The sequence below is a fragment of the Bos grunniens genome, chromosome 13 (assembly GCF_055505025.1).
Source record: "Bos grunniens cultivar Pamir isolate PY7600 chromosome 13, Bosgru_T2T1.0, whole genome shotgun sequence".
Classification (NCBI taxonomy): Eukaryota; Metazoa; Chordata; class Mammalia; order Artiodactyla; family Bovidae; genus Bos; species Bos grunniens.
This window is the reverse complement of record NC_141177.1, coordinates 40,169,255-40,192,812: the sequence shown is the minus strand read 5'-3', so window position 1 is coordinate 40,192,812 and position 23,558 is coordinate 40,169,255. Positions and strand designations below refer to the sequence as shown.

Genomic DNA, 23,558 nt, shown 5'->3' with positions numbered 1-23,558 from the left:
TGAAGGGTCTCAGTTCATTTCTGAGTCAGCATCTTGCCTGGCCTGTGGGCGGCTTTCTGATTCTGGTGTATTTATGACTGTTTTTGAATGCTCTATGTTCCTCCTCACCCAAATCCACACCCCAGTTCTACTCAGGGCTTTATTAATACTTGGTCTAGTCTATGTCTCCCCCATATTCCTTTGTCCTTTTCCTTGGCCCCATATATACATATATATGGGCTTCCTTGGTGGCTTAGATGGTAGAGAATCTGCCTATAATGCAGGAAACCTGGGTTCAATCCCTGGGTCGGGAGGATATCCTGGAGAAGGGACTGGCAAACCGCTCCAGCATTCTTGCCTGGGGAATTCCATGGACAGAGGAGCCTGGTGGGCTATTGAACACAGGGTCACAAAGAGTCAGACATGACTGAGCAACTAACACTCACTCCATATAAATATAGTCCCCCTGCAGCTGTAATAGCCCCTCTAGCTGCTCTTCAGTTTAAGTTTAGAGTTAAGTGGAACAGACAGCAATCTCCAAACAGCCCCCAAGTAGGTTGGAACATTGCACACAGGTTTTCTGTGATCACTTTGGTTTGAGGGAGGCAACTGGGAGCTGATCAAGACTGCACTGCTCCAGACAGGAGGAGGGTACAGGTGAGTGATGCACAATGAAATTCCTTGTCACACTCTGTTCTGAATTTTTCCTAATTGCCTGTTTGCTACTACTACTTTGTTGCTGTCGATCTTTGTTTGACTGTTTTCCAGAACTTCTATGAGGTTTTTCAGCTGCTTTCTCTCTCTTTTTTCATCTTTCCTTGGGAGAATTTAGTCTTCCTAGCTCACCACTTTGCTGGCATCATAGTACATATTAAACTTTTGACTTCACAATATAACTATGTAGCATTGCATGATAATTTCCCCTACTCTTCCTGAATTTGTTATAATTTAAGTTGTTTATAGGTTATTCTTTTATGAGTAATGCTGAATAAGATAGTAAGTTAAGTGAAATATGTAAAATATGTATCAGTTACATTATGAGAGTACTCTAAAAGTTATATAACTAAGGACAAGGTATAAGCACTCGAAGTCTGTTTGCACATTGCATATGGTGTCCTAAAGCTATTAAGAGTCCACCTCCAATAAAGACTTTGCCAAATGTCTAGTTCTGGTATCCTGTTCAGGATGTCACCACTGTAAGATCTGTAGCAAAATAATTTTGCTGGTGGGAAATATGAAAAAGGAAATTTATGTTCTTTTGAAGTTTTAATTCTTTATTAAGGGATAGCATTTTGAAAAATCTTTATTAAACACTTTTGTATGTGAGTGTGTTTGTACTGTAAGGAAGTTGTTTCAATTGATGTTTGATTGAGATTGGCTTCATAATAGAAAAATAAAAAAGATTACTGTGTAGAGTTTCTTGTGCAACTAATGATTAATAATTGTTTAGCATATCTTATCATTATTTGATACTTAAGGTTATATTGATTAAAAAAATCAAACAAGTTAACTGATTTCAATTCTCTTCTTACTCTATGGGTACTGGTTTAGTCATGCTCCTCCTACAACATATCAGCTAACATTGAATCCTGCAGCTGGGTGTTACCTTCCTGTTATTTATAACTGTGAGGGAAGAAGAAAAAAAAATCAGTCTGCTTACTCAGAGGAGAAACAGGCAATGGATCCCAAAAGGCAAGTGAAGCTTAATGATGGCTACTTCATTCCTGTCCTGGGATTTGGAACCTATGCACCTCTAGAGGTAAGAGTAGTGGTTTGGGGTTGAGGTATAAAAAATAGTGGATGTAACATGAGTGAAAGGGATGTGGGGTCTCAAGTCTTGAGTCCCCATGTGACACTAGGAAGGTCATCTGGCTCATTAACCAGGCTAGAACCATGCCCTATGAAAGAGGAGAGAGCATCCAGTCTCCACTCTGCATCAAGGTCTGAGGCTGTGCTCACCTGCATATTACTCTGGGTTCCCCTCCAGTTTCCATCTCTTTCCCAGTTTGGCAGAAGAGGTGAGACTTGGCCATCAAGATCACTGACTGTCAGCTGCTTTGTTTTGAGGGGGATTGCAATGGTGGGGTTTCTCTGTATATTTCATTAGTTTCAGAACACTTTTCTTCTTCCAAAAAGACATGATCCAGAGAAGCATTTGAGGTGGAAGGTCCTGAAGATGAGGTGACTGAAAAATAATGGGAGAGAATTGCTTTTCTACTGTGGGATATCTGCTCAGTTCCAGGGCAGAAACACTTCAGCTATATTTTTCCTTGTACTTCTCTTTCTACTTGGAAACTTCTTCTGATGGGAACTATAGTATCATTTGAGTGGGAGGAGGATATAACTGAAGGGATATTACTGAGGGGATAAACTACAATCTTACAAGCCAGGTTTTGCAGTGTGTTCTTGGGTTTCATTGTGTGTTTTTTTTTTTTATTAAAGTATAGTCTGAAGTGCCTGGGCATAAGTGGGGCTAGTGGACAAGTCTTTAGACTGGAAGGCAGAAAGTTGGCTGTCCGTTTTTAGAGCATGTAATTTTCACAAGGGACTGGTCCTTAAACTTTGAGTCTCAGCTTTTTCATCTATAAAACAGATAGAAATATCCAGAGACATTTTGGAAACAGAAGACAGGACTTTGTAGGACTCAGGGGGTGAGGGCGAGGAAGGGTCCAGGCTGTCAATGAAATTCACTGGTTCATGGCTCAGTACATCCCCAAATGTCCGAGCATTTAAGAAAAACCAGGAGCAGACACAACAGAGGGAAGTTAGACCAAATATCTATCTCCTTGAAATAGGAAAGATTCTGAATCACATAAAAAGAAACGGAGGACTTGTACTGGAGAAGGATTCCAAATGGGTCGCAGCCGCAGCCGCGCCCCACAGAGGTAGCGGAGGCAGTCCGGGTCCACATCCCGGGAAAGAGAACACAGGCGCCAAGAAAGGTCCCGGTTCGGGAGCAAGATCAGAGAAGAAGCCGCTCTCGCTCCCCACCCAGAAAGCGTTCCAGGTCCCCAAGACCACATAGATCCACATCTTCCCTTCTCAACTGAAAGAAAGAAGAGATGAGGAAAAGAAAGAAAGAGCAAAGAACGTCAGATAACTGAGAAAGACTTAGAGGGCAAAACAGAGGAAGAAATAGAAATGATGAAGTTAATGGGATTTGCCTCCTTTGACTCCACAAAAGGGAAAAAGGTGGATGGCTCTGTAAATGCCTACGCCATAAATGTGTCTCAGAAGAGAAAGTATAGGCAGTACATGAATCCATAAGGTGGATTCAACAGACCTTTGGATTTCATTGCATGAACTGAAGTGTTGAAGAATGATGTTTTTTTCCCTCATCGTGATCAGAACAGTGGATTTTTGTATTTCATATGCATCAAAAACAGGATCACAGTCCTTCCTCCTTGTAAAGTAAGAAAATTTTATTTATGATGTGTGTAGTTCACTTACCCTGCCTCAAAAAAAGAGAAGTTAAATATTACATTTTTTTCCTTTAGGAAATATCGTTTGGGGCAGTCATCAACCCCATTTTTTTGTCCTTATTCCTATAGAAACTGTATATGTTTTTCTCTTGGATGCTCTTTATGACTTTTTAAAATACATAAAAGTAATTTGGAAGTAAGTTTCTCAAATAAAGCAATACTTTCTAAAAAAAAAAAAGAAATGGAACATTTATTCAGCATTATAAAAAAAATAATCTTGCCATTTGTAACCACACAGATGAACTGGGAGAACATTAAACTAAGTGAAATAAGCCAGAAATAGAAATATAAATACTACATGATATCTTTATAGGTGGATTCTCTAAAAGTGGAAGTTATAGAAGCAGAGAATAGGGAAATGGTGACCAGAAGCTGGTGTCAAGGCTGGGAAAAATGGGAAGATGTTGGTCAATGGTATAGACCTTCAGTTACAGGATGAATAAGCCTGAACAACTGGTGTATAGCACAGTGACTATAGTTAAGGATAATGTGCATAACTTGAGATTTTGTTAGATTAGATTTTAAGTCTTCTTACAAACAACCTTAATAGTTAGCTATGGGAGGTGATGGATCTGTTACCTAGCTTGATTGTGGTGATTATTAACTATGGATTCTTATATGAGAACATCACTTTGTACACCTTGAATAGATACAGTTTTATTTGGTGCATTCTGTATGGTTTCACTGGTAGACAGAGGTCTCAAATGCTTTCACTTAGTTTCTTGCTGCTTTTACCAGGCACCTTATACCTTTGTATATAAGTATACATCTCACAATATAAATGCTACTCATGATTACAACTTAATGAGTCTTTTGGCTTCTAACAGCAAATTACTGAACCTGGAGGTATTCTTGGGTCCTCTGAGGTCAGCAATCAACCACTAGTTGCCTGGGGTTGAAGGGTTCCTGGGTGTCCATGGAATAACTTCCAGGAATGTTCAGGGAAACTATCATGGGTTCATCACCACACATATAGAACTAACCAAAGGCACAGAGCAAAGTCAATCCTTGGGAAGATCAAAGCTTGTACCTTAGCAATCTCTTAATCATGTGGATATTCAACATTTTTGTTTATGTAGACTGCTAAGAGTGAATCTCAGGAAGTCACCCAATTTGCTATAGAGGTTGGGTTCCGCCATATTGACTGTGCTCATGTGTACCAAAATGAGGAGCAAGTTGGCCAGGCCATTCGAAGCAAGATTGCAGATGGCACTGTGAAGAGAGAAGACATATTCTACACTTCAAAGGTACTATGCATGTTGTGTATGAACATGTATGCAAGTGATTGTGCCAAGGTGACAATTATATAATGGGATCATTTGTTTGGTGATCTATGCTTATTGGTAAATTCCTAAAGTATTAGAATTTCCTGGTGGTTCAGTGGTTGAGACTTGGTGCTTTAATGCCATGAGCCCAGATTTGATCCTTGGTCAGGGAAGTAATATCCCACAAGCCTCACAGTAAGGCAAAAAAAAATATCTGAAGTATTATTAATAAAACTTGCGTTCTTTAATCTCTACAGCTTTGGTTAACTTCCCTTCGACAAGACTTGGTCCGACCAGCCTTGGAAAAGTCACTGAAAACTCTTCAGCTGGACTATGTCGATCTCTATATTATTCATTTTCCACTGCCTGTGAAGGTTGGAAATATGTGTGATCACATCAATTTTATTTCTTGTGTTAGAATGTGCATCAACTTGCATGGATGGTTGAATTAAGATTTGTCCTAGTAGGTTGAAGGGACGATTACACTAGAGTAGAATCTCCCAAACAATAATTTGTGATCATCTTTTTACTGAGTTTCTTTGAATCCCTTACATGCCTCCCAGAGAAAGGAGTTAATAATCTGAGAGTCTCTGCCAGAAAAATTTGAGGAAGTAGAAGCAGGCCAATTCTGCACACAGTCCTGAATATGACTCCTGAGTCCCTGGGGATTTCAAGAACCAAGAGTTTGGTGCAGCCGTGGTGAGCATGACACTGCCTTACATTGAACATGATGAGTTTCTCTTGTCTTTCACCCTTTCAAATGAGCATATTTGGTGGTGCTCCCTCTGGGTGCATCTAAACTTTGTTCCTTTACAAGGACTTGGGAGGGATTGCCTCCTCTCTTGCCTGACTTCATGATGAGGTTTGTAGACTGCACTTAGCTGCCAAGAATGGTTTACTGAGAACTTTTGATTTCAAGTTACAAAAAACAGCTCAAACCATCTGATGCACAATAGCTTAGTGGACTATGTAGATGACAAGTCACAGCCACAGACAGATTGGGGATTTGCAGTACTCTTCAGAAATGTCTCCTAATTTCTACTAATTTCTATGCCTTATCAGGATGTTACTCATGGTTTGCTTATTTTTTCCTGAAAATTTTCCACTGATGGCAAATATAACCTTGGGGCAGCTCAAGGTCCATGGCCATGAACATTTGAGACCCCTGATCTTCCACAATGGTCTCAAAGATCTTTGAGACCTTGATCTTCCACAATCCGTACCAACTTAAGGAGAGTCTTGCTGGTTCATGGGCCTGCTCTAGGGCATCTGATGCTCAGAGGGAAAAGGAAATCTAATTTTCTAGCCCAGGTCAAGGTTGAAACTTTTATTCTGGAAATAAAGCCATGTAACTTACTGCCATTCTCAGATCAGAGATATTTCAAAAGAGGGAAGTACAAGAACAGACAAAATTCACAGAAGTCACTTGAAGTCCTTTTTAGGACCTAGGAAAATTGTACTTATTACAACATACATTGAGTGTAAAAAAGTAGAATAAGCCTCCATCCCAATGACCTTGCTTACATCTCAATATGCAATCACTTTGCAAATATTAGTATCTAGAAAGTTGTAAACCTACCTCATGTAGGTTTAATCCTGGGTGCCTGGAAGCCTTGCTAAATGTGGAGAAATTATTTTTTGCATGTCTAAAATGACTGCTTCTATTCCAGCCAGGGGAGGAATTATTCCCAAAAGATGAGAATGGAAAACTGATACCTGACTCAGTGGATCTCTGTCACACATGGGAGGTGAGTTCCAAGAGTAGAGAGTTAAAGGAGGAGCCAGGAGAGGGGAAACCTCCATCAATTCTGCCTGTGAGCATGGGCTGTGGGCCATCAGACTCAGCAGTTCATGAACTCTAAGGGATGTGATGCTGGGGTTGTGGAGAGGAAACCATTGCTGAAATGTTCACAGAGAGGAACAGAGGAGGAGAATCTGGGACAGTGAGACAGATATCTATTTCCTTCCATGTGATATGTGTTCTCCAGGGTTTTCCAAGGAGGAGATGGCAATTCTTCTTTTTGTGTCATGCCATTCTTCCCCTCTTTCCTTCTTGATAATCAATGCTAATTCTTCTGGATGACACTTTTTACAGATTTTTTTCAGCTTTTATTCTTGTTCTATTGCCCATTCCAAGTGAATTTTCAGCACCCATCCATCCCCAGGCCCTGGAGAAGTGTAAGGATGCAGGGCTGACCAAGTCCATTGGGGTGTCCAACTTCAACCACAAGCAGCTGCAGAAGATCCTGAACAAGCCGGGGCTCAAGTACAAGCCCGTCTGCAACCAGGTGAGCAGCTCGGCTCCTCTCCCTCCTGCTCTTCACAACCTCCTTCTGCCCTGGAGCCTGATGTCTGTCTGTCCTCTCCTCCTGTTCATCTGACCTTTGTGGGTCAAAGGATTCTAGAGAGCAGAGCCTCTGTCTGGACTTTGTGAATGTAATCCATAACGATATCTCTGATAAAGTCTGGGTAGATAGGTGTGGACCGTTTCCTGGTAAATTGTGGGTAGAATCCAGAACTAGAGGAAGGAGGCATTTCCCTGAGATGGAAGGATGACCAGACGGAGGGTGAAAGTGGCTTGGAGCGAACTGCAAGCAGGAAGGAAGACCATGAAAATCTGGAATGGATTCATGTTGAGGTTTGACAGAAACCAGCAAAATTCTGTAAAGCAATCATTCGTCAGTAAAAAATAAATTAATAAAAAAAAACTGGAATGGGAAGTAATAAAAGACAAATCAGCTGAGATGGGTGTTAAGAGTTCATGTGGGGCTCTGTTGGCTGAATCCAAAATCTCTGTGGCTCAGTATTTATGAGTCTCAACAGGGAGCACCAAACAGAAAAATGTGCTGGAGATGATGGAAATCATCCAGGCTAGAGGGTTAATTTAAAGGCTCATGGTGATGCTAACATTACATGAAATATTTACTCAGAAACATTTACTCAAATGTAGAGCCCACCTTTTGATTATTCAATCTTAAACTGGTTTTCCCATCCATGTCTATCATAAAATTAACTGTATAAACACACTTTTGACTATTTATCTCTTGGTGTTGGTATTTCCAGTTTACATCTTTTCTGTCACATTAATAATACCATTCCATATAATCTGACACTCTTCTCTGTTGACATTCTACAGGTGGAATGTCACCCTTATCTCAACCGGAGGAAACTGTTGGATTTCTGCAAGTCACATGATATCGTTCTTGTTGCCTATGCTGCTCTGGGATCCCAACGTCTAAAAGAATGGTATTGAATCCTAATGAAGATAACAAGGAATTTATTTAAAATTAAATTTTTGATAAACTAGTTTAAATCATATATTACTCAGATAACTCATAGGCACAGGGGATAAGCAGGGAGGGATGGAATGAATCCTTCTCTTTTATCTTCCCATCACCCAGCCAATTTTTCTACATTGTATTAAATTGTTGACCCATCAATAACAAATGTCTGCATTAAAATTTATATATAATCCCCCAGTTGAGACCAGAGACACAAGCTTATATTATGATTTACTTATTTATTCAACTATGAACATGTTTCTAAAAATACATGTCTAAACCTCACATTGGAGAAGGAAATGGCAACCCACTCCAGTGTTCTTGCCTGGAGAATCCCAGAGATGGGGGAGCCTGGTGGGCTGTTGTCTCTGGGGTCACACAGAGTCAGACACGACTGAAGCAACTTAGCAGCAGTAGCAAACCTCACATATCTTTTATCTAAAATGGGGATAATAATATGTAACTTCCAGGTCTATCATGATAACAAATTTCAGTATGAACCATTTTTGTAAACATCTATAGAAAATTGCATAATATAAATAATGTGAAATGAATAGTTCTATTTTGGACTATTCAACTTGTATCAATACCTGTGAAAAGTGACAATTAAAAAAAATTTCCCAGTCTTTTTCCATTACTTTTTTTTTTGTGTGTGCCATTGTACAAACTTTAGAGCTATGAATGGAGAAAAACAACAAATGATAATTTAAAAAGGAAAAAAAAATCCATGAGTTTGGCAGTTCTGGTCTCACTCAAACATGCATCCAAATGACTGGGAGAACTTTGTAAACACAGATTGGGAGGTGCCACAGTTGAGGTTCTGATTCAGTGTGTCTGCATTTAAGCTGGGAATTTGTATTTCTAACAAGATTCCCAGTAATGCTGATGATCTTAGTACACGGACCACACTTTGAGAAGCACTGGTATAGGACATACTTGGTCTGTTTGGTAAAACTACTCACAAACTGAGTACTTAGTCTCAGCTCCTCAGCATTTCTGAATTTCCTTCCAGGGTGAACCTGGACCTGCCCGTTCTCTTGGAGGACCAGGTTCTTTGTACCATTGCCAAAAAGCACAAGCAAACCCCAGCTCTAGTTGCCCTTCGCTACCAGATACAACGTGGGGTTGTGGTTCTGGCCAAGAGTTACAACAAGAAGCGGATCAAAGAGAACATACAGGTGATGAGTGGGGCTGTGGGCAGAGGGCTCCTAAGGAATATCCTTCTCGAGGGTCATTCTTTGTCCATCTCTCAAGACTTTCCTTGAGTCAAGACAAGTTACCAGTTCTTCCCCATGCATGAATGTGTTGTGTGTGTTCCTGGTGATTTTCTCCTCCTGATGTGGCAACAGAAGAGGTGGCATGGCTGCAGAGGGTTCAGGTTGGACGGAAAACAGAGATTTTAGTTTCAGAATTATGTCAGCCATTTATTCTATCATCTTGTACAAATGATATCTTATTTTCTTTGTTATCAGTTGATGAAATTGCATTATGTGATTTTTTTAGACCATTTGACCTGCTGTAACAAAATATCACAGTTTGAGAGGCTGAGAAAAATTGAAATTTATTTCTCACAGTTTTGAAGCTGGAGATCTGAGTCAGGGTTCCTGTGTGGTCAGATGAGGGCCCTCATCCAGGTCACAGGTTTCTCTTTGCATCTTAATATAATGGAGGGGGCAACAGCGCTCTCCCAAGTCTCTTATATGAATATGCTATTTTAAAATCTCATTTGTGAGAGCTCCACTATCATGACCTTTGAAAGGCTCCGTTTCGTTTTTTTTTTTTAATAAATTAATTTAATTTACTTTACAATTTTGTATCGGTTTTGCCATACATTGACTTGAATCCGCAATGAGTGTATATGTGTTCCCAATACTGAACCACCCCCCCCGACCTCCCTCCCCATCCCATCCTTCTGGGTCATCCCAGTGTACCAGCCCTGAGCACCCTGTATCATGCATCAAACCTGGACTGGTGATTCATTTCACATATGATATTTTACATGTTTCAATGCCATTCTCCCATATCATCCCACCCTCACCCTCTCCCACAGAGTCCAAAAGACTGTTCAATACATCTGTGTCTCTTTTGCTGTCTTGCATACAGGGTTATTGTTACCTTCTTTCTAAATTCCACATATATGTTTTAGTATATTGTATTGGTGTTTTTCTTTCTGGCTTACTTCATTCTGTCTTGATGACTGTGGCTTTGTAGTATAGCCTGAAGTCAGGCAGGTTGATTCCTCCAGTTCCATTCTTCTTTCTCAAGATCGCTTTGGCTATTTGAGGTTTTTTGTAATTCCATACAAATTGTGAAATTATTTGTTCTAGTTCTCTGAAAAATACCGTTGGTAGCTTGATAGGGATTGCATTGAATCTATAGATTGCTTTGGGTAGTATACTCATTTTCACTATATTGATTCTTCCAATCCATGAACATGGTATATTTCTCCATCTATTTGTGTCCTCTTTGATTTCTTTCACCAGTGTTTTATAGTTTTCTATATATAGATCTTTTGTTTCTTTAGGTAGATGTATTCCTAAGTATTTTATTCTTTTCTTTGCAATGGCAAATGGAATTGTTTCCTTAATTTCTCTTTCTGTTTTCTCATTGTTAGTGTATAGGAAGGCAAGGTATTTCTGTGCGTTAATTTTATATCCTGACACTTTACTATATTCATTGATTAGCTCTAGTAATTTTCTGGTGGAGTCTTTAGGGTTTTCTATGTAGAGGATCATGTCATCTGCAAACAGTGAGAGTTTTACTTTTTTTCTAATCTGGATTCCTTTTATTTCGTTTTCTGCTTTGACTGCTCTGGCCAAAACTTCCAAAACTATGTTGAATAGTAGTGGTGAGAGTGGGCACCCTTGTCTTGTTCCTGACTTTAGGGGAAATGCTTTCAATTTTTCACCATTGAGGATAATGTTTGCTGAGGGTTTGTCATATATAGCTTTTATTATGTTGAGGTGTGTTTTTTCTATTCCTGCTTTCTGGACAATATTTATCATAAATGGATGTTGAATTTTGTCAAAGGCTTTCTCTGCATCTATTGAGATAATCATATGGTTTTTATTTATCAATTTTTAAATGTGGTGTATTACATTGATTGATTTGTGCATACTGAAGAATTCTTGCATTCCTGGGATAAAGTGCACTTGGTCATGATGTATGATCTTTTTAATATGTTGTTGGATTCTGTTTGCTAGAATTTTGTTAATGATTTTTGCATCTATGTTCATCAGTGATATTGGCTTGTAGTTTTCTTTTTTTTGTGGCATCTTTATCAGGTTTTGGTGTTAGGGTGATGGTGGCCTCATAGAATGAGTTTGGAAGTTTACTTTCCTTTGCAATTTTCTGGAAGAGTTTGAGTAGGATAGATGTTCGCTCTTCTCTAAATTTTTGGTAGAATTCAGCTGTGAAGCTGTCTGGTCCTGGGCTTTTTTTTACTGGAAGATTTCTGATTACAGTTTCAATTTCTGTGCTTGTGATGGGTCTGTTAAGATTTTCTATTTCTTCCTGGTTCAATTTTGGAAAGTTGTACTTTTCTAAGAATTTGTCCATTTCTTCCATGTTGTCCATTTTATTTGCACATAGTTGCTGATAATAGTCTCCTATTATCTTTTGTATTTCTGTGTTGTCTGTTGTGATCTCTCCATTTCTATTTCTAATTTTGTTGATTTGATTTTTCTTCCTTGTTTCTTAATGAGTCTGGCTAATGGTTTGTCAATTTTATTTATCTTCTCAAAGAACCAGCTTTTGGTTTTATTGATTTTTGCTATGGTCTCTTTTGTTTCTTTTGCATTTATTTCTGCCCTAATTTTTAAGATTTCTTTCCCTCTACTAACCTTGGGGTTCTTCATTTCTTCCTTTTCTAGTTGCTTTAGGTGTAGAGTTAGGTTATTTATTTTACTTTTTTCTTGTTTCTTGGGTAAGCCTGTATTGCTATGAACCTTCCCCCTAGCACTGCTTTTACAGTTTCCCATAGGTTTGGGGTTGTTGTGTTTTCATTTTCATTCATTTCTATGCATGTTTTGATTTCTTCTTTGATTTGTTGATTATTGTGCAGTGTGTTGTTCAGCCTCCATGTGTTGGGATTTTTCTAACACCATCAACATATACATTTCAGTTCAGTTCAGTCACTTAGTCATGTCTGACTCTTTGTGACCCCATGAACCACAGCATGCCATGCCTCCCTGTCCATCACCAACTCCCAGAATTTACCCAAATTCATGTCCATTGAGTCGGTGATGCCATCCAACCATCTCATCCTCCGTCATCCCCTTCTCCTCCTACTCTCAATCTTTCCCAGCATCAGGGTCTTTTCAAATGTCAGCTCTTTGCATCAGGTGGCCAAAGTATTGGAGTTTCAGCTTCAACATCAGTCCTTCCAATGAACACCCAGGACTGATCTCCTTTAGGATGGACTGGTTGGATCTCCTTGCAGTCCAAGGGACTCTCAACAGTCTTGTCCAACATCACAGTTCAAAGGGATCAGTTCTTCAGCACTCAGCTTTCATTATAATCCAAATGTCACATCTATACATGACTACTGAAAAAACCATAGCCTTGACTAGACAGACCTTTGTTGACAAAGTAATGTCTCTGCTTTTTAATATGCTGTCTAGGTTGGTCATAACTTTCCTTCCAAGGAGTAAGCGTCTTTTAATTTCATGGCTGCAATCACCATCTGCAGTGATTTTGGAGCCCTCAAAATAAAGTCAGCCACTGTTTCCCCTGTTTCCCCATCTATTTGCCATGAAGTAATGGGACCAGATAACATAATCTTAGTTTTATGAATGTTGAGTTTTACGTCAGCTTTTTCACTCTCCTCTTTCACTAAGAGGCTCTTTAGTTCTTTTTCACTTTCTGCCATAGGGGTGGTGTCATGTGCATATCTGAGGTTATTGATATTTCTCCCAGCAATCTTGATTCCAGCTTGTGCTTCTTCCAGCCCAGCTTTCTCATGATCTACTCTGAATATAAGTTAAATAATCAGGGTGACAATATACAGCTTTGATGTACTTCTTTTCCTATTTGGAAGTTTGGGGGCACAAAAATTATAGCAGCAATCTTTAACTCACAAACCATCATGGTTTTATTTTGTATTTCCCTGAATATTATAGGGTTTCATTTTTATACATTTAATCTTCTTGAGTTTCTCTTTGTGTAGCTCCTTTTCAAGACTTTGTCCACTTTAGCTAGGTTGTTTCTCTTTTGATTTATTTGTAGGAGGCCATAATTGTACCCTTAGTCACAGCTATACAAGAAACTCTCCCCACTTTCAGGATTTAATGCAGAGATCATTTCTGTGTCTCTTGATTCTGTGTTTTGACAATCAGCCTCAACTCAGCTCAGCTGCTATCCTCTTAGCTGGTCTTGCTCATGCATTTGCAACTCAGTGCAGAGCATCTCAGCAGTTCTGCTTTAACAGGTGGATATGACTCTTGTCAGAGGAGCCTGCATGCTTCTCCCTCTAGTTTTACATATATATTTGGCTAGACTGTGGTCAACTAACCTGGTTATCACGTCAGCACAGTACTATGATCCATAGTCAGTGAATGGAAAAAAAAATACTCTTCATTTATAGACTCAGAACTGACTCATCAATTCTGCCAAAGTTCACAGGTCCATCTAAGTCAAGGTCAAGTGTTGCTGCTGCTGCTGCTGCTAAGTTGCTTCAGTGTATGGTCCCCTAAAAAATTGTTTGTGTGTTTCCATTCAAATTTGCCCCTGAAGTACACCTAGAATTGGTTTTGCAATATAATATGAAAATGGTCACATATATGTTTGTTTGTTTATTAAATGGAAATCTAAGACAGCATGGATACCAAATCAATCTATCCTAAAGGAAATCAACCTTGAATATTCATTGGAAGGACTGATGTTGAAGCCGAAGCTCTAATACTTTGGCTACCTGATTGTGAAGAGCTGACTCATTGGAAAAGACCCTGATGCTGGAAAAGACTGAGGGCAGGAGGAGAAGCAGGATACAGAGAATGAGGTGGTTGGATGGCATCACCAACTCAATGGACATGAGTTTGAGAAAACTCTGTGTGTTGGTGGTGAACAGGGAAGCCTGCCTTACCACAGTCCAGGGTGTCACAAAGAATTGGATATGACTTAGCAACTGAATAAAAACAACATATCCATATTTTCCACAGATTTTCATGGTAAACTCTGTCATATATAGAGAACCTATAAGTACATTTCTGGCCTCTTTCTTCTATTTAACTATTCAGTTTTCTGTACTGTGTTATTAAATTGTAAAATAAGTCTTATTTCCAGAATGGTAAATTCTTCAACCAGTTCATCCTAAAGGAAATCAGTCCTGAACATTCATTGGAAGGACTGATGCTGAAGCTGAAACTCCAATACTTTGGGCAGCTCATGTGAAGAGCTGACTCATTTGAAAAGACCTTGATGCTGGGACAGATTGAGGGCAGGAGGAGAAGGGGACGACAGAGGATGAGATGGTTGGATGGCATCACCGACTCAATGGACATGGGTTTGGGTGGACTCCGGGAGTTGGTGATGGACAGGGAGGCCTGGCATGCTGCAGTTCATGGGGTCACAAAGAGTCGGACACAACTGAGCCACTGAACTCAACAGAACTGAAGAATGTCTTGGCTACTTTTAATTAGTTCTTCTTTTATTTAAAATTTGGTATCACTTTGCTGATTTCTACAAGAGAATATGTATGTCAGTCTTTGATTCATGTTGCATTGAAACAGTAGATCACTTCAGAGAAAACAAATTTCTTTATAAAACTGAGCTATCCATTTCATGATTATGATGTGAATTTTTAATATTTTAGATGTTCTTTACTGTTTAAACTTTTCTAACTTTATCTACAAAGGCATTTACATAAAGTTTCTTTTAGATTTATTCATAGATAAAGAGTAAGTTTGATATCAGATTCTTGGATAGGCTTTTGCAAGGAAGACTCCTCCCCACATGGCCTCAGTGCAATGCTGTCACACTTAGGGCATGTTGGGGAGTGTGAAGCAGTCTAATGTTTGTTCAGGTGCAGGTATTGAGGCAGGAGTTTTCAAAGACAAAAGGGTATTTTAGTACATTTCTTTTCTGTCTGAAGTGATTCACTTAGAAAAATAAAGGACTGATGCACTGTAATGTTTGTGAGGTGAACAGAGAAAGATGTGTGGGAAGGAGAGGTGAGAACTCAGCAGAGGGTCCCAGGCTTGTTCACCTGGAAGCTGAGGACAGACACGGCTTCCCTGTCCCCTCTATTGTCCCCATCCAGCTGGAAAGTCCTCCAGTTCCCAGGGGGAGGCCATCTTCTTGTGGGAAAGGTAATGTGATTCTTCTTTCCTTCCAGGTGTTTGACTTTGAACTGACTCCAGAAGACATGAAAGCAATTGATGGCATCAATAGAAATATAAGATATTATGAATTTCTGCTGTAAGTGACTTGCAGATATTTCACATACATGGTTTTTTTTTTTTTTGCTGTAGCAGGCAGATCAGTAGGGCAACTAAGCTTTTTAAAAACTTGATTCTAGGAAGACAGTCCTGATTCCAGCATAGAAGCCAACCAGAGTCTTCCTGCAGACCTCAAACCAGAGGTTTCCTCCTGGGCTCTGTCTCTGACCAACAGAAATGATTGGGACCTAGGACAGCCCATCAGTAAAATCCTCAGAGTTTACATCGTGGTAATTTCACTACTTTGTGCCCCTAATCCCTGTGCCTGGTGCACCTCCTCTCAGGGCTGAGGGACCCAGTAAACACAGAGGGCACAGTGCCAGCAGCCCACTATTCTTACAGGGACCTGTGAGTATGTTTAATTCTTTTTACATCAGGATAAAAAGGTTATATTAATAAAAACTGTATAATGATTAAGCCTTTTTGGATTACATTCATGTTTTGTTGTTGTTTAGTTGCTTAGTTGTGTCCAACTCTTGGGACCCTCGGACTGTAGCCTGCTAGGGTCCATGGGATTCCCAGGCAGGAATACTGGAGTGGGTTGCCATTTTCTTCTGCAAGTTATCTTGCCAATCACTGAACCCATGTCTCCTACTTTGCAGGTGGATCCTTTATCACTGACCACCTGGGAAGCCCCCATTCATGTTATTCCTAACACAATGATAAAACATCTTGTTGACACTTTGTTATGGAGGAAGGTCCCATGAAGGCCAACCTGCAACAGTTTTGAGAAGTCACATGGGCCTGCTTCCCCGCCATCTCCTAAGGGTCTGGTAGATTTTCTCCCTTACGGGCATTTCTTCTCCAAGACACAATCCATTTTTTTCAAATTAATCTCTTCATTGATCTTTTTTCCCTATTACAATTCCCATGTCCTCATCCTTGTTATCTCACAAAGCTGAATTACCCATAGATCATGAGCTTAACTGACCCTCCAGTGAGAGACTGCTGTGTCCTTAACAGGACACACTCAGGTAAGATCATCTGGGTCTCTCTGGTTTGAGTGAAGACTCACTGCAGTTTAGCCTTTGTCCAGCAGAAGTCCATCCCCTGGGGAGCCCCCACCTGCTTGCCTTTGACTTAGTCACTAACAGAATTCCAGCTGCCTCATTACTGCAGGAGAATGTTAGGATTGAAGAGACAGAAGAGAAATTTGGAAGGGAGTTTAGAGAGGAGGGAATGCAAATTATTGATACAGTGAAGATTTCATTTGAAGGGAAAGCTATCAAAACTCTCCCTATTGTTTGTAAAACTATATCACAATTCTGATAAAATACATGATAAATGAAAAAAAAAGGTGAAAACTTACTTTTCTGCCCTTAAAGACTTTTAAGTATAATTCTATCTTCTCCTTCATTAGGCTGTGAATGGCTAGACTTATTCCTCTTTGTGAGCTCAGGTCAACAGCACAGCTCCTGGCACTTAAAATTGCTCAGAATGCACTTTTTAATGAATTGAATTGAAAAGGACAAATTGAATTGAAAAGGAAAAGTTTAAAAAGAAAAGTAGAAACATGGAGAAAAAACAATAGTTATACTAATTACTGAGTAACCAATGTTTTAATACATCATAAATTAAGAAAATATCAATGCCACTTTGTGCTGTATGATTATTCAGGTGACTGCGTATCTCTTCAATAGATTAGAATTTCCTTAATGAAGACAGTCTGTATTTTTGGGGGTGCTTGGTATCTGCTTATCCATGGATGTGAGAAAAAAGAGCAGCTACTTTGTTTGCTATGATCCTTCTCATCGTCTAGAGACAGAAGTTCCACGAAGGGCGGGAAATGATCTCCAGAGTTAGCCCCAGGTCTTGTGCCCTCTTAAAATTGTAACCTGAGTCAAACTACCTGTCACTGTGGAGTGACGATTACACGTGAATGTTGGGACTGGACGTGCAGGTGCCATGTGCACATGGACCAGACTCCTGCTGTGTGTTTGTTGGGGGAGAAGGAGGGATGTATTTGTAGATTTTGAATTTTAGGCCATCCTGACTGCACTCACAGAGTAATGCTCTCTATGACAACATGACAGAATTAATAAATGAACCCTCCTCCTTCTCTTTCAGTGGTATCAGTCACCCTGAATATCCATTTTTTGAAGAATATTGATTCTCAGGTCTCACTGTGGTTCTTCAAGAATTTCTTGCTTCTGGGGCTGTGAAGAGGATTTTTGTATGTGGTGACGGTGCTTGAATGAAGTGTCTCAACTTTTGAAAATGCCTTTCCTTGTGAAATAAACAGTTCATGAAACAATTAAAACTTCAAAGTAAGAATGCTCTTTTTTTCTGATAATTAAAAAAATTACAGGAAATTTGGAAAGTAAAATAGAAATGACAGAAAATAAAGATAAGCTGTAATTCACCATTATATAATACTTTGGTACATTTTCCTTATAGAATCCTATACAAATTTGTGTGTATGATTATTTACAAAGACAAATAATCTTCAGTCTACATGTTGTATACTTTTCAACTTAGCATAATCATCTTGGTAAGCTAAAATATGATTTAAAAAATCCAGTATTATATTTTTCTCTCTGTAAAGCAGCACATCTGATTCATTTATTTAATTTCTTAATTGTCTGACCATGCTTAGCATTTTGATAAATACTTACATATTTTACCATTCATTCATTGGTTGTCATTCACTCATTCATTCAGCAAAACTTTATTGAACATTCTTCAGTAAGACATTGTTTTATCAATATATATTAACTAAATGAGAAATCCTTGAGTTTATAGTCTAGTGGAGGATGGGACAGTGAATGTCATCAGGAGAATTTAGCTGTTAGAAATGGGTAGGTGTCTGTTGAGAAAATCCTGCACAATCTCTCACATTTCAGTCCATCTGTTAGGCAGAGACACCAACTACCTTTAATCCCACACAACTTTTCACTTGTACAAGAAACAGCCTTGAAACATAGAGACAGTGGCTCCTTGCATTTCTCTGAAACAGAAAACGTTAAGTCCAGGAAAGAAGAGTGTTCATGTAACATTTGAAGGCCAGCAAGTTGGCTGATGTGGGTGGAGTTTAGTGAGGGAAGAAGACAGGAGTTGAAGATAAGCCAGAGAGCCAGTGGGGCCATGGGGTCTGTGTCATGTGGGTTTTTGAGAGGTCTTTATTCTGAGAGAAGTGGAGAATGATATTTTTGTTTTGAGCACAGTAGTTACATGAGCTGACATGTTTTCAAAAAAAATCACTCTGGTTGTTATGTCTAGAAGAAAAAGAGTAAAAAGGGCCCTTTTTTAGGACTCTACAGGAATTTAGGTGAGAGGTAATGTTGGCTGGAACCACAGAAGGAGCAGTAAAGATGGCCAGAGGTATTGGAATAGGAACTTATTTTAGGGGCAGCATTAACTAGACTGCTAACATGTTGGACATATGGTGAAAGGTAAAGGGGAATCAAAGTTGACTCCAGGTGTTTGTGTTTAAGTAACAGGAAATGCAGATGCCATTTGCTCAGATGGAGACAATTCGGGGAATCTCATTTTTGTGGGAAGATCATGAGTTCAGTTATAGAAACTCATCTTTCAAATGCCTTTAGGTATCCAAGTGAAGATGTGTGCATAGAATTGGACATGCAAATCAATTACAGAAAAGTTTTAGACAGAATATTCATATCTGAAAATTGTTAAATATAGTCTCTTAAAACCATGTAACTAACCAGTCAGAGATATTACATTATACAGTGAGTGGTGTGGACAGGATAGTCAAGCTTCATGAGAAATAAGCATTAAGAAAATCCTTAAAAAAAAACACCCCAAAACTGAAGGAACCAGCAAAAGAGGCTGAAAAGGATCAGTGAGTGAAGTAGGAGGGACTGTTCTTACAAGGCATGTGAAATAAGTGTTTGAAGGAGAAAAGAGTCCAGTGCTTTCAATGGGTCAAGTAAAAGAAGATTGAAAATGCACCACTGGATTCAGCAGTTAACCTTGGCAGGATCAAGTGCAGCTTTGATAGAGTAGTGAAGGCAAACCCTGAGTAAAGTTGGTTCAAGAAATGATGTAAAGAGACCAATGTGGAACAGAGTATACACAGTTTTCAAAGACTTTGCTTTAATGAGGACCATGGAATCAGTCAGTCACTATGGAAGAAAGTGCAATCAAGAATCAAGGCTCCTGTGCTTGGGGAGATGACCACCTGCCTCTGAGGTCAGAGGAACATTCCAGTAAAGGGTAAAACTCATGATGCAGCAGATGGAGGTGGGGCTGACTTGAACCACATCTGTCTTAGTTAACGCTGCTGTTATAACAAATGACCAAAAACTTTGTGCTTTGAAACAACACCAAGGTATTCATTTATATATCTGGAGGTCACAAATTCAAAATACAGTTCTGAGGTCTAAAATCAAAGTGCCAGCAGGCTTGTGGTATTTTCTGGAGTTTGTAGGGGAAATCCATTTTGTTGCTTTATCCAGCTCCTAGAGAACAGGTCTTGGGTTGTTGGAAGAGTGTGTTTGCTAAGAATATAGCGTTCTCTTGGTAATATTCTGTTATCCTTTGCCCTGCTACATTTGTACCCCAAGGCCAAACTTTCCCATTACTCCGGGTATCTCCTGACTTTCTACTTGTGCATTCCAGTCCCCTATGATGAAAAGGACGTCTTTTTTTTTGGTGTTAGATCTAGAAGTTCTTGTAGGTCCTCATAGAATGTTCATCTTCAGCTTCTCCTGCATTTGTGGTTGGGGCATAGACTTAGATTACTGTGATATTGAATGGTTTACCTTGGAAATGGATTGAGTACCTTGTCATTTTGAGATTTCACCTAAGTACTGCATTTTGGATTCTTTTGTTGACTATGAGGGTTACTCCATTTCTTCTATGGGATGCTTCCCTACACTAGTTGATATAATCATCATCTGAATTAAATTCACCCATTCCCATCTATTTTAGTTCACTGATTCCTAAAAAATCCATATTCACTCCTGCTGTCTTCTGTTTGACTAAATCCAATTTACCTAGATTCATGGTCCTAATGTTCCAGGTTCCTATGCAATACTGTTCTTTAAAGCATCAGACTTTACTTTCACCACCAGACACATCCAGAGCTGGGTGTCATTTCCTCTTTGGCTCAGCCTCATCATTCTTTCAGGTTGTATTTCTCCACTCTTCCCTAGCATATAACATATGGGACACCTACTGTCCTGGCAGAGTCATCTCTCAGGGTCGTATCTTTTTTGCTTTTTCCTACTGTTCATGGGGTTCTCAAGGCAAGAATTCTAAGTGGTTTGCTATTCCCTTCTCTAGTGAGCCAAGTTTTGTTGGAACTCTCCACCATGACTCATCCATCTTGGGGGCCATGTATGGCATGACTCATGAGTTACACAAGGCTGTGATCCATGTGATTATTTTTGTTACTTTTCTATGATTGTGGTTTTCATTTTGGAGGTCATGGGATTGAAATTCTTGCTCCTTCTGTCTGCCTTGTGATGGATGAGGATAAGAGGCTACCTGATGGGAGGGACTGGCTGTGGGGGAAACTGAGTCTTGCTCTGGTGGGCAGGGCCATGTTCAGTAAATCTTTTATCCAATTCTTTGCTAATGGGTGGGACTGTGGTTCCTCCCTGTAGTAGGGAAAATTACTAGGCCATTCAGGCATGACCTAAATCAAATCCCTTATGATTATACAGTGAAAGTGACAAATAGATTCAAGAGATTAGATCTGATCCAGAGTGCCTGAAGAACTGTGGATGGAGGTTCATAATATTGTACAGTAGGCAGTGACTGAAACCATCCCCAAGAAAAAGAAATGCAAGAAGACAAAATGGTTGTCTGAGGAGGCCTTACAAATCCCTGAGAAAAGAAGAGAAGTGAAAGGCGAAAGAGAAAGGGAAATACATAGGCAACTGAATGCAGAGTTCTGAAGAATAGCACAGAGAGATAAGAACACCTTCATAAGTGAACAAAGCAAAGAGATAGATTAAAACTATGTAATGAGGAAAGACTAGAGATCTCTTCAAGAAAATTAGAGATACCAAGGGAAGATTTCATGTGAAGATGACCACAGAAAGGACAGAAACTGTAAAGATCTAACATGCTATGCTAAGTCTCTTCAGTCGTGTCCGACTCTGTGTGACCCCATAGACGGCAGCTCACCAGGCTATTCTCCAGGCAAGAATACTGGAGTGGGTTGCCATTTCCTTCTCCAATGCATGAAAGAGAAAAGTGAAAGTGAAGTCGCTCAGTCATGTCGGACTCTTAGTGACCCCATGGACTGCAGCCCATCAGGCTCCTCTGTCCATGGATTTTCCAGGCAAGAGTACTGGAGTGGGGTGCCATTGTCTTCTCCAAGATCTAACATAAGCAGAGGAAATTAAGAAAAAAGTGGCAAAAATACACAGCAAAATGTACAAAAAAGGTTCTAATGACCTGGATAACCAGGGTGGTATGTTCAATCACCTAGAGCCAGACATCCTGGAGTGTGAAGTCAAGTGGGCCTTAGGAAGCATTACTATGAACAAAGCTATTGGAGGTGAAGAATTTCCAGCCAAGTTATTTCAAATGCTAAGGGATGATGTTGTTAAAGTGTTGCACTCAATATGGCAGCTAATTTGGAAAACTCAACAGTGGAAAAGGTCAGCTTTCTTTCCAATCCCAAAGAATGGCAGTGCCAAGTAATGTTCAAACTGTTACATAAGTGTGCTCATCTCACAGGCTACCAAAGTAATGCTCAAAATCCTTCTAGTTAAGCTTCAATAGCAGATATACAAGCTGGATTTGGAAAAGGCAGAGGAACCAGAGATCAAATTGCCAACATCCATTTGATCACAGAAAATGCAAAAGAATTCCTGAAAAACATCTACTTCTGCTTTATTGACTAGGCTCATGCCTTTGACAGTATGGATCACAACAAATTGTGGATACATCTTAAAGAGTTGGCAATACCAGACCACCTTACCTGCCTCCTGAGAAACCTGTATGCAGGCCAAGAAGCAACAGTTAGAATTGGATATGGAATGACAGAGTGGTTCAAAATTGGGAAACAGGCACATCAAGGCTGTATATGGTCAGCATGCTTATCTATATTACATGCAGAGTATATCCTACAACATGCCAAGCTGGATAAATCACAAGCTGGAAACAAGATTTGGGGAGAAATATCAGTAACCTAATGTATGCAGATGATGCCACCCTTATGGCAGAAAGGCAAGAGGAACTAAAGAGCCTTTTGATGTAGGTGAAATAGGAGAGTGAAAAAGCCAACTTGAAACTCAACATTAAAAAAACTAAGATCACAGCATCTGGTCCCATCACTTCATGGCAAATAGACGGGGAAACAATGGAAACAATGACAGGTTTTATTTTCTTGGGCTCCAAAATCACTGAGGATGCTGACCTTAAAATTAAAAACTCCTTGGGAGAAAAACTATGACAAACCTGGGCAGCATATTAAAAAGGAGAGATATCATTTTTCTGACAAAGTTCTGTGTAGTCAAAGCTCTGTTTTTTCCAGTAGTCATGTACTGATGTGAGTTGGACCATAAAGAAGACTGAGTGCTGAAGAATTGATGTTTTCAAACTGTGATGCCAGATAAGGCTCTTGAGAGTCCCTTGGACAGCAAGGGAATCAAACCAGTCAATCCTAAAGGAAATCAACACTGAATATTCATTGGAAGGACTAATGCTAAAGCTGAAGCTCCAATACTTTGGTCATCTGACCAGAAGAGGCAACTCATTGAAATAGACCCTGATGCTGGGAATGATTAAGAAAATGAGGAGAAGACGGTGACAGAGGATGAGATGGTTAGATGGCATCAACAACTCGATGGATATGAGTTTGAGCAAACTCTGGGAGCCAGTGAAGGGTAGAAGTGTCTGGCATGCTGCAGTCCATGCTGTGGTAGAGTTGGACATCACTGAGGGACTGAACAGCAGGAGAACACTCCGTTCTTGGTCTTGTAGACTCTCCCGCCATCTCAGAGACAGTGCATAGTGTCTTCGAGTCTCTTATCTAATGCTCCTGTCTTCCCACCTATCTTTGACTACAACCCTCCCAGGTCCCACATGTAAGGACTTTGTGATTACACCAGGGTGACCCAGGTAATCCAGGAACCTCCCCCTCTCATGGTTTTAATCACCTTTGCTAAGTAGTTCCCCAATCAGTTTCAGAACTTG

General features: G+C 39.7%; 1 protein-coding gene and 1 pseudogene across 5 annotated transcripts; both read left to right on the top strand.

Moving 5' to 3' along the window:
• Window positions 1-1,489: 1,489 nt before the first annotated feature.
• Window positions 1,490-17,703, top strand: LOC147360800 (aldo-keto reductase family 1 member C3-like). Of its 5 annotated transcripts, none has more exons than XR_015138740.1 (10): window positions 1,513-1,738; window positions 4,541-4,708; window positions 4,984-5,100; window positions 6,397-6,474; window positions 6,892-7,014; window positions 7,863-7,972; window positions 9,020-9,185; window positions 15,341-15,423; window positions 15,524-15,673; window positions 17,511-17,703. XR_015138740.1 is itself a non-coding variant. In XM_086331154.1 (9 exons), the coding sequence occupies exons 1-9, from the start codon at window positions 1,658-1,660 to the stop codon at window positions 17,551-17,553; spliced, it is 969 nt and encodes a 322-aa protein (XP_086187280.1). In that variant the 5' UTR covers window positions 1,490-1,657; the 3' UTR covers window positions 17,554-17,703. The 5 variants fall into 5 exon arrangements, 3 of the variants coding, with proteins under 3 accessions (XP_086187280.1, XP_086187278.1, XP_086187277.1); XR_015138739.1 differs by lacking the exon at window positions 17,511-17,703 and adding an exon at window positions 16,046-16,182; XM_086331154.1 differs by lacking the exon at window positions 15,524-15,673 and having other exon boundaries at window positions 1,490-1,738.
• Window positions 2,690-3,408, top strand: LOC147360801 (U4/U6.U5 small nuclear ribonucleoprotein 27 kDa protein-like; annotated as a pseudogene).
• Window positions 17,704-23,558: the final 5,855 nt, after the last annotated feature.

What these genes read in the sequence shown, in the direction of transcription:
- LOC147360800 (XM_086331154.1), top strand. Translation starts at nt 1,658, where the DNA reads ATGGATCCCAAAAGGCAAGTGAAGCTTAATGATGGCTACTTCATTCCT. An exon ending in ATCTCTGTCACACATGGGAG is followed by an intron (nt 6,475 to 6,891) that starts GTGAGTTCCAAG and finishes ATCCATCCCCAG; the next exon opens with GCCCTGGAGAAGTGTAAGGA. An exon ending in AGATATTATGAATTTCTGCT is followed by an intron (nt 15,424 to 17,510) that starts GTAAGTGACTTG and finishes CTTCTCTTTCAG; the next exon opens with TGGTATCAGTCACCCTGAAT.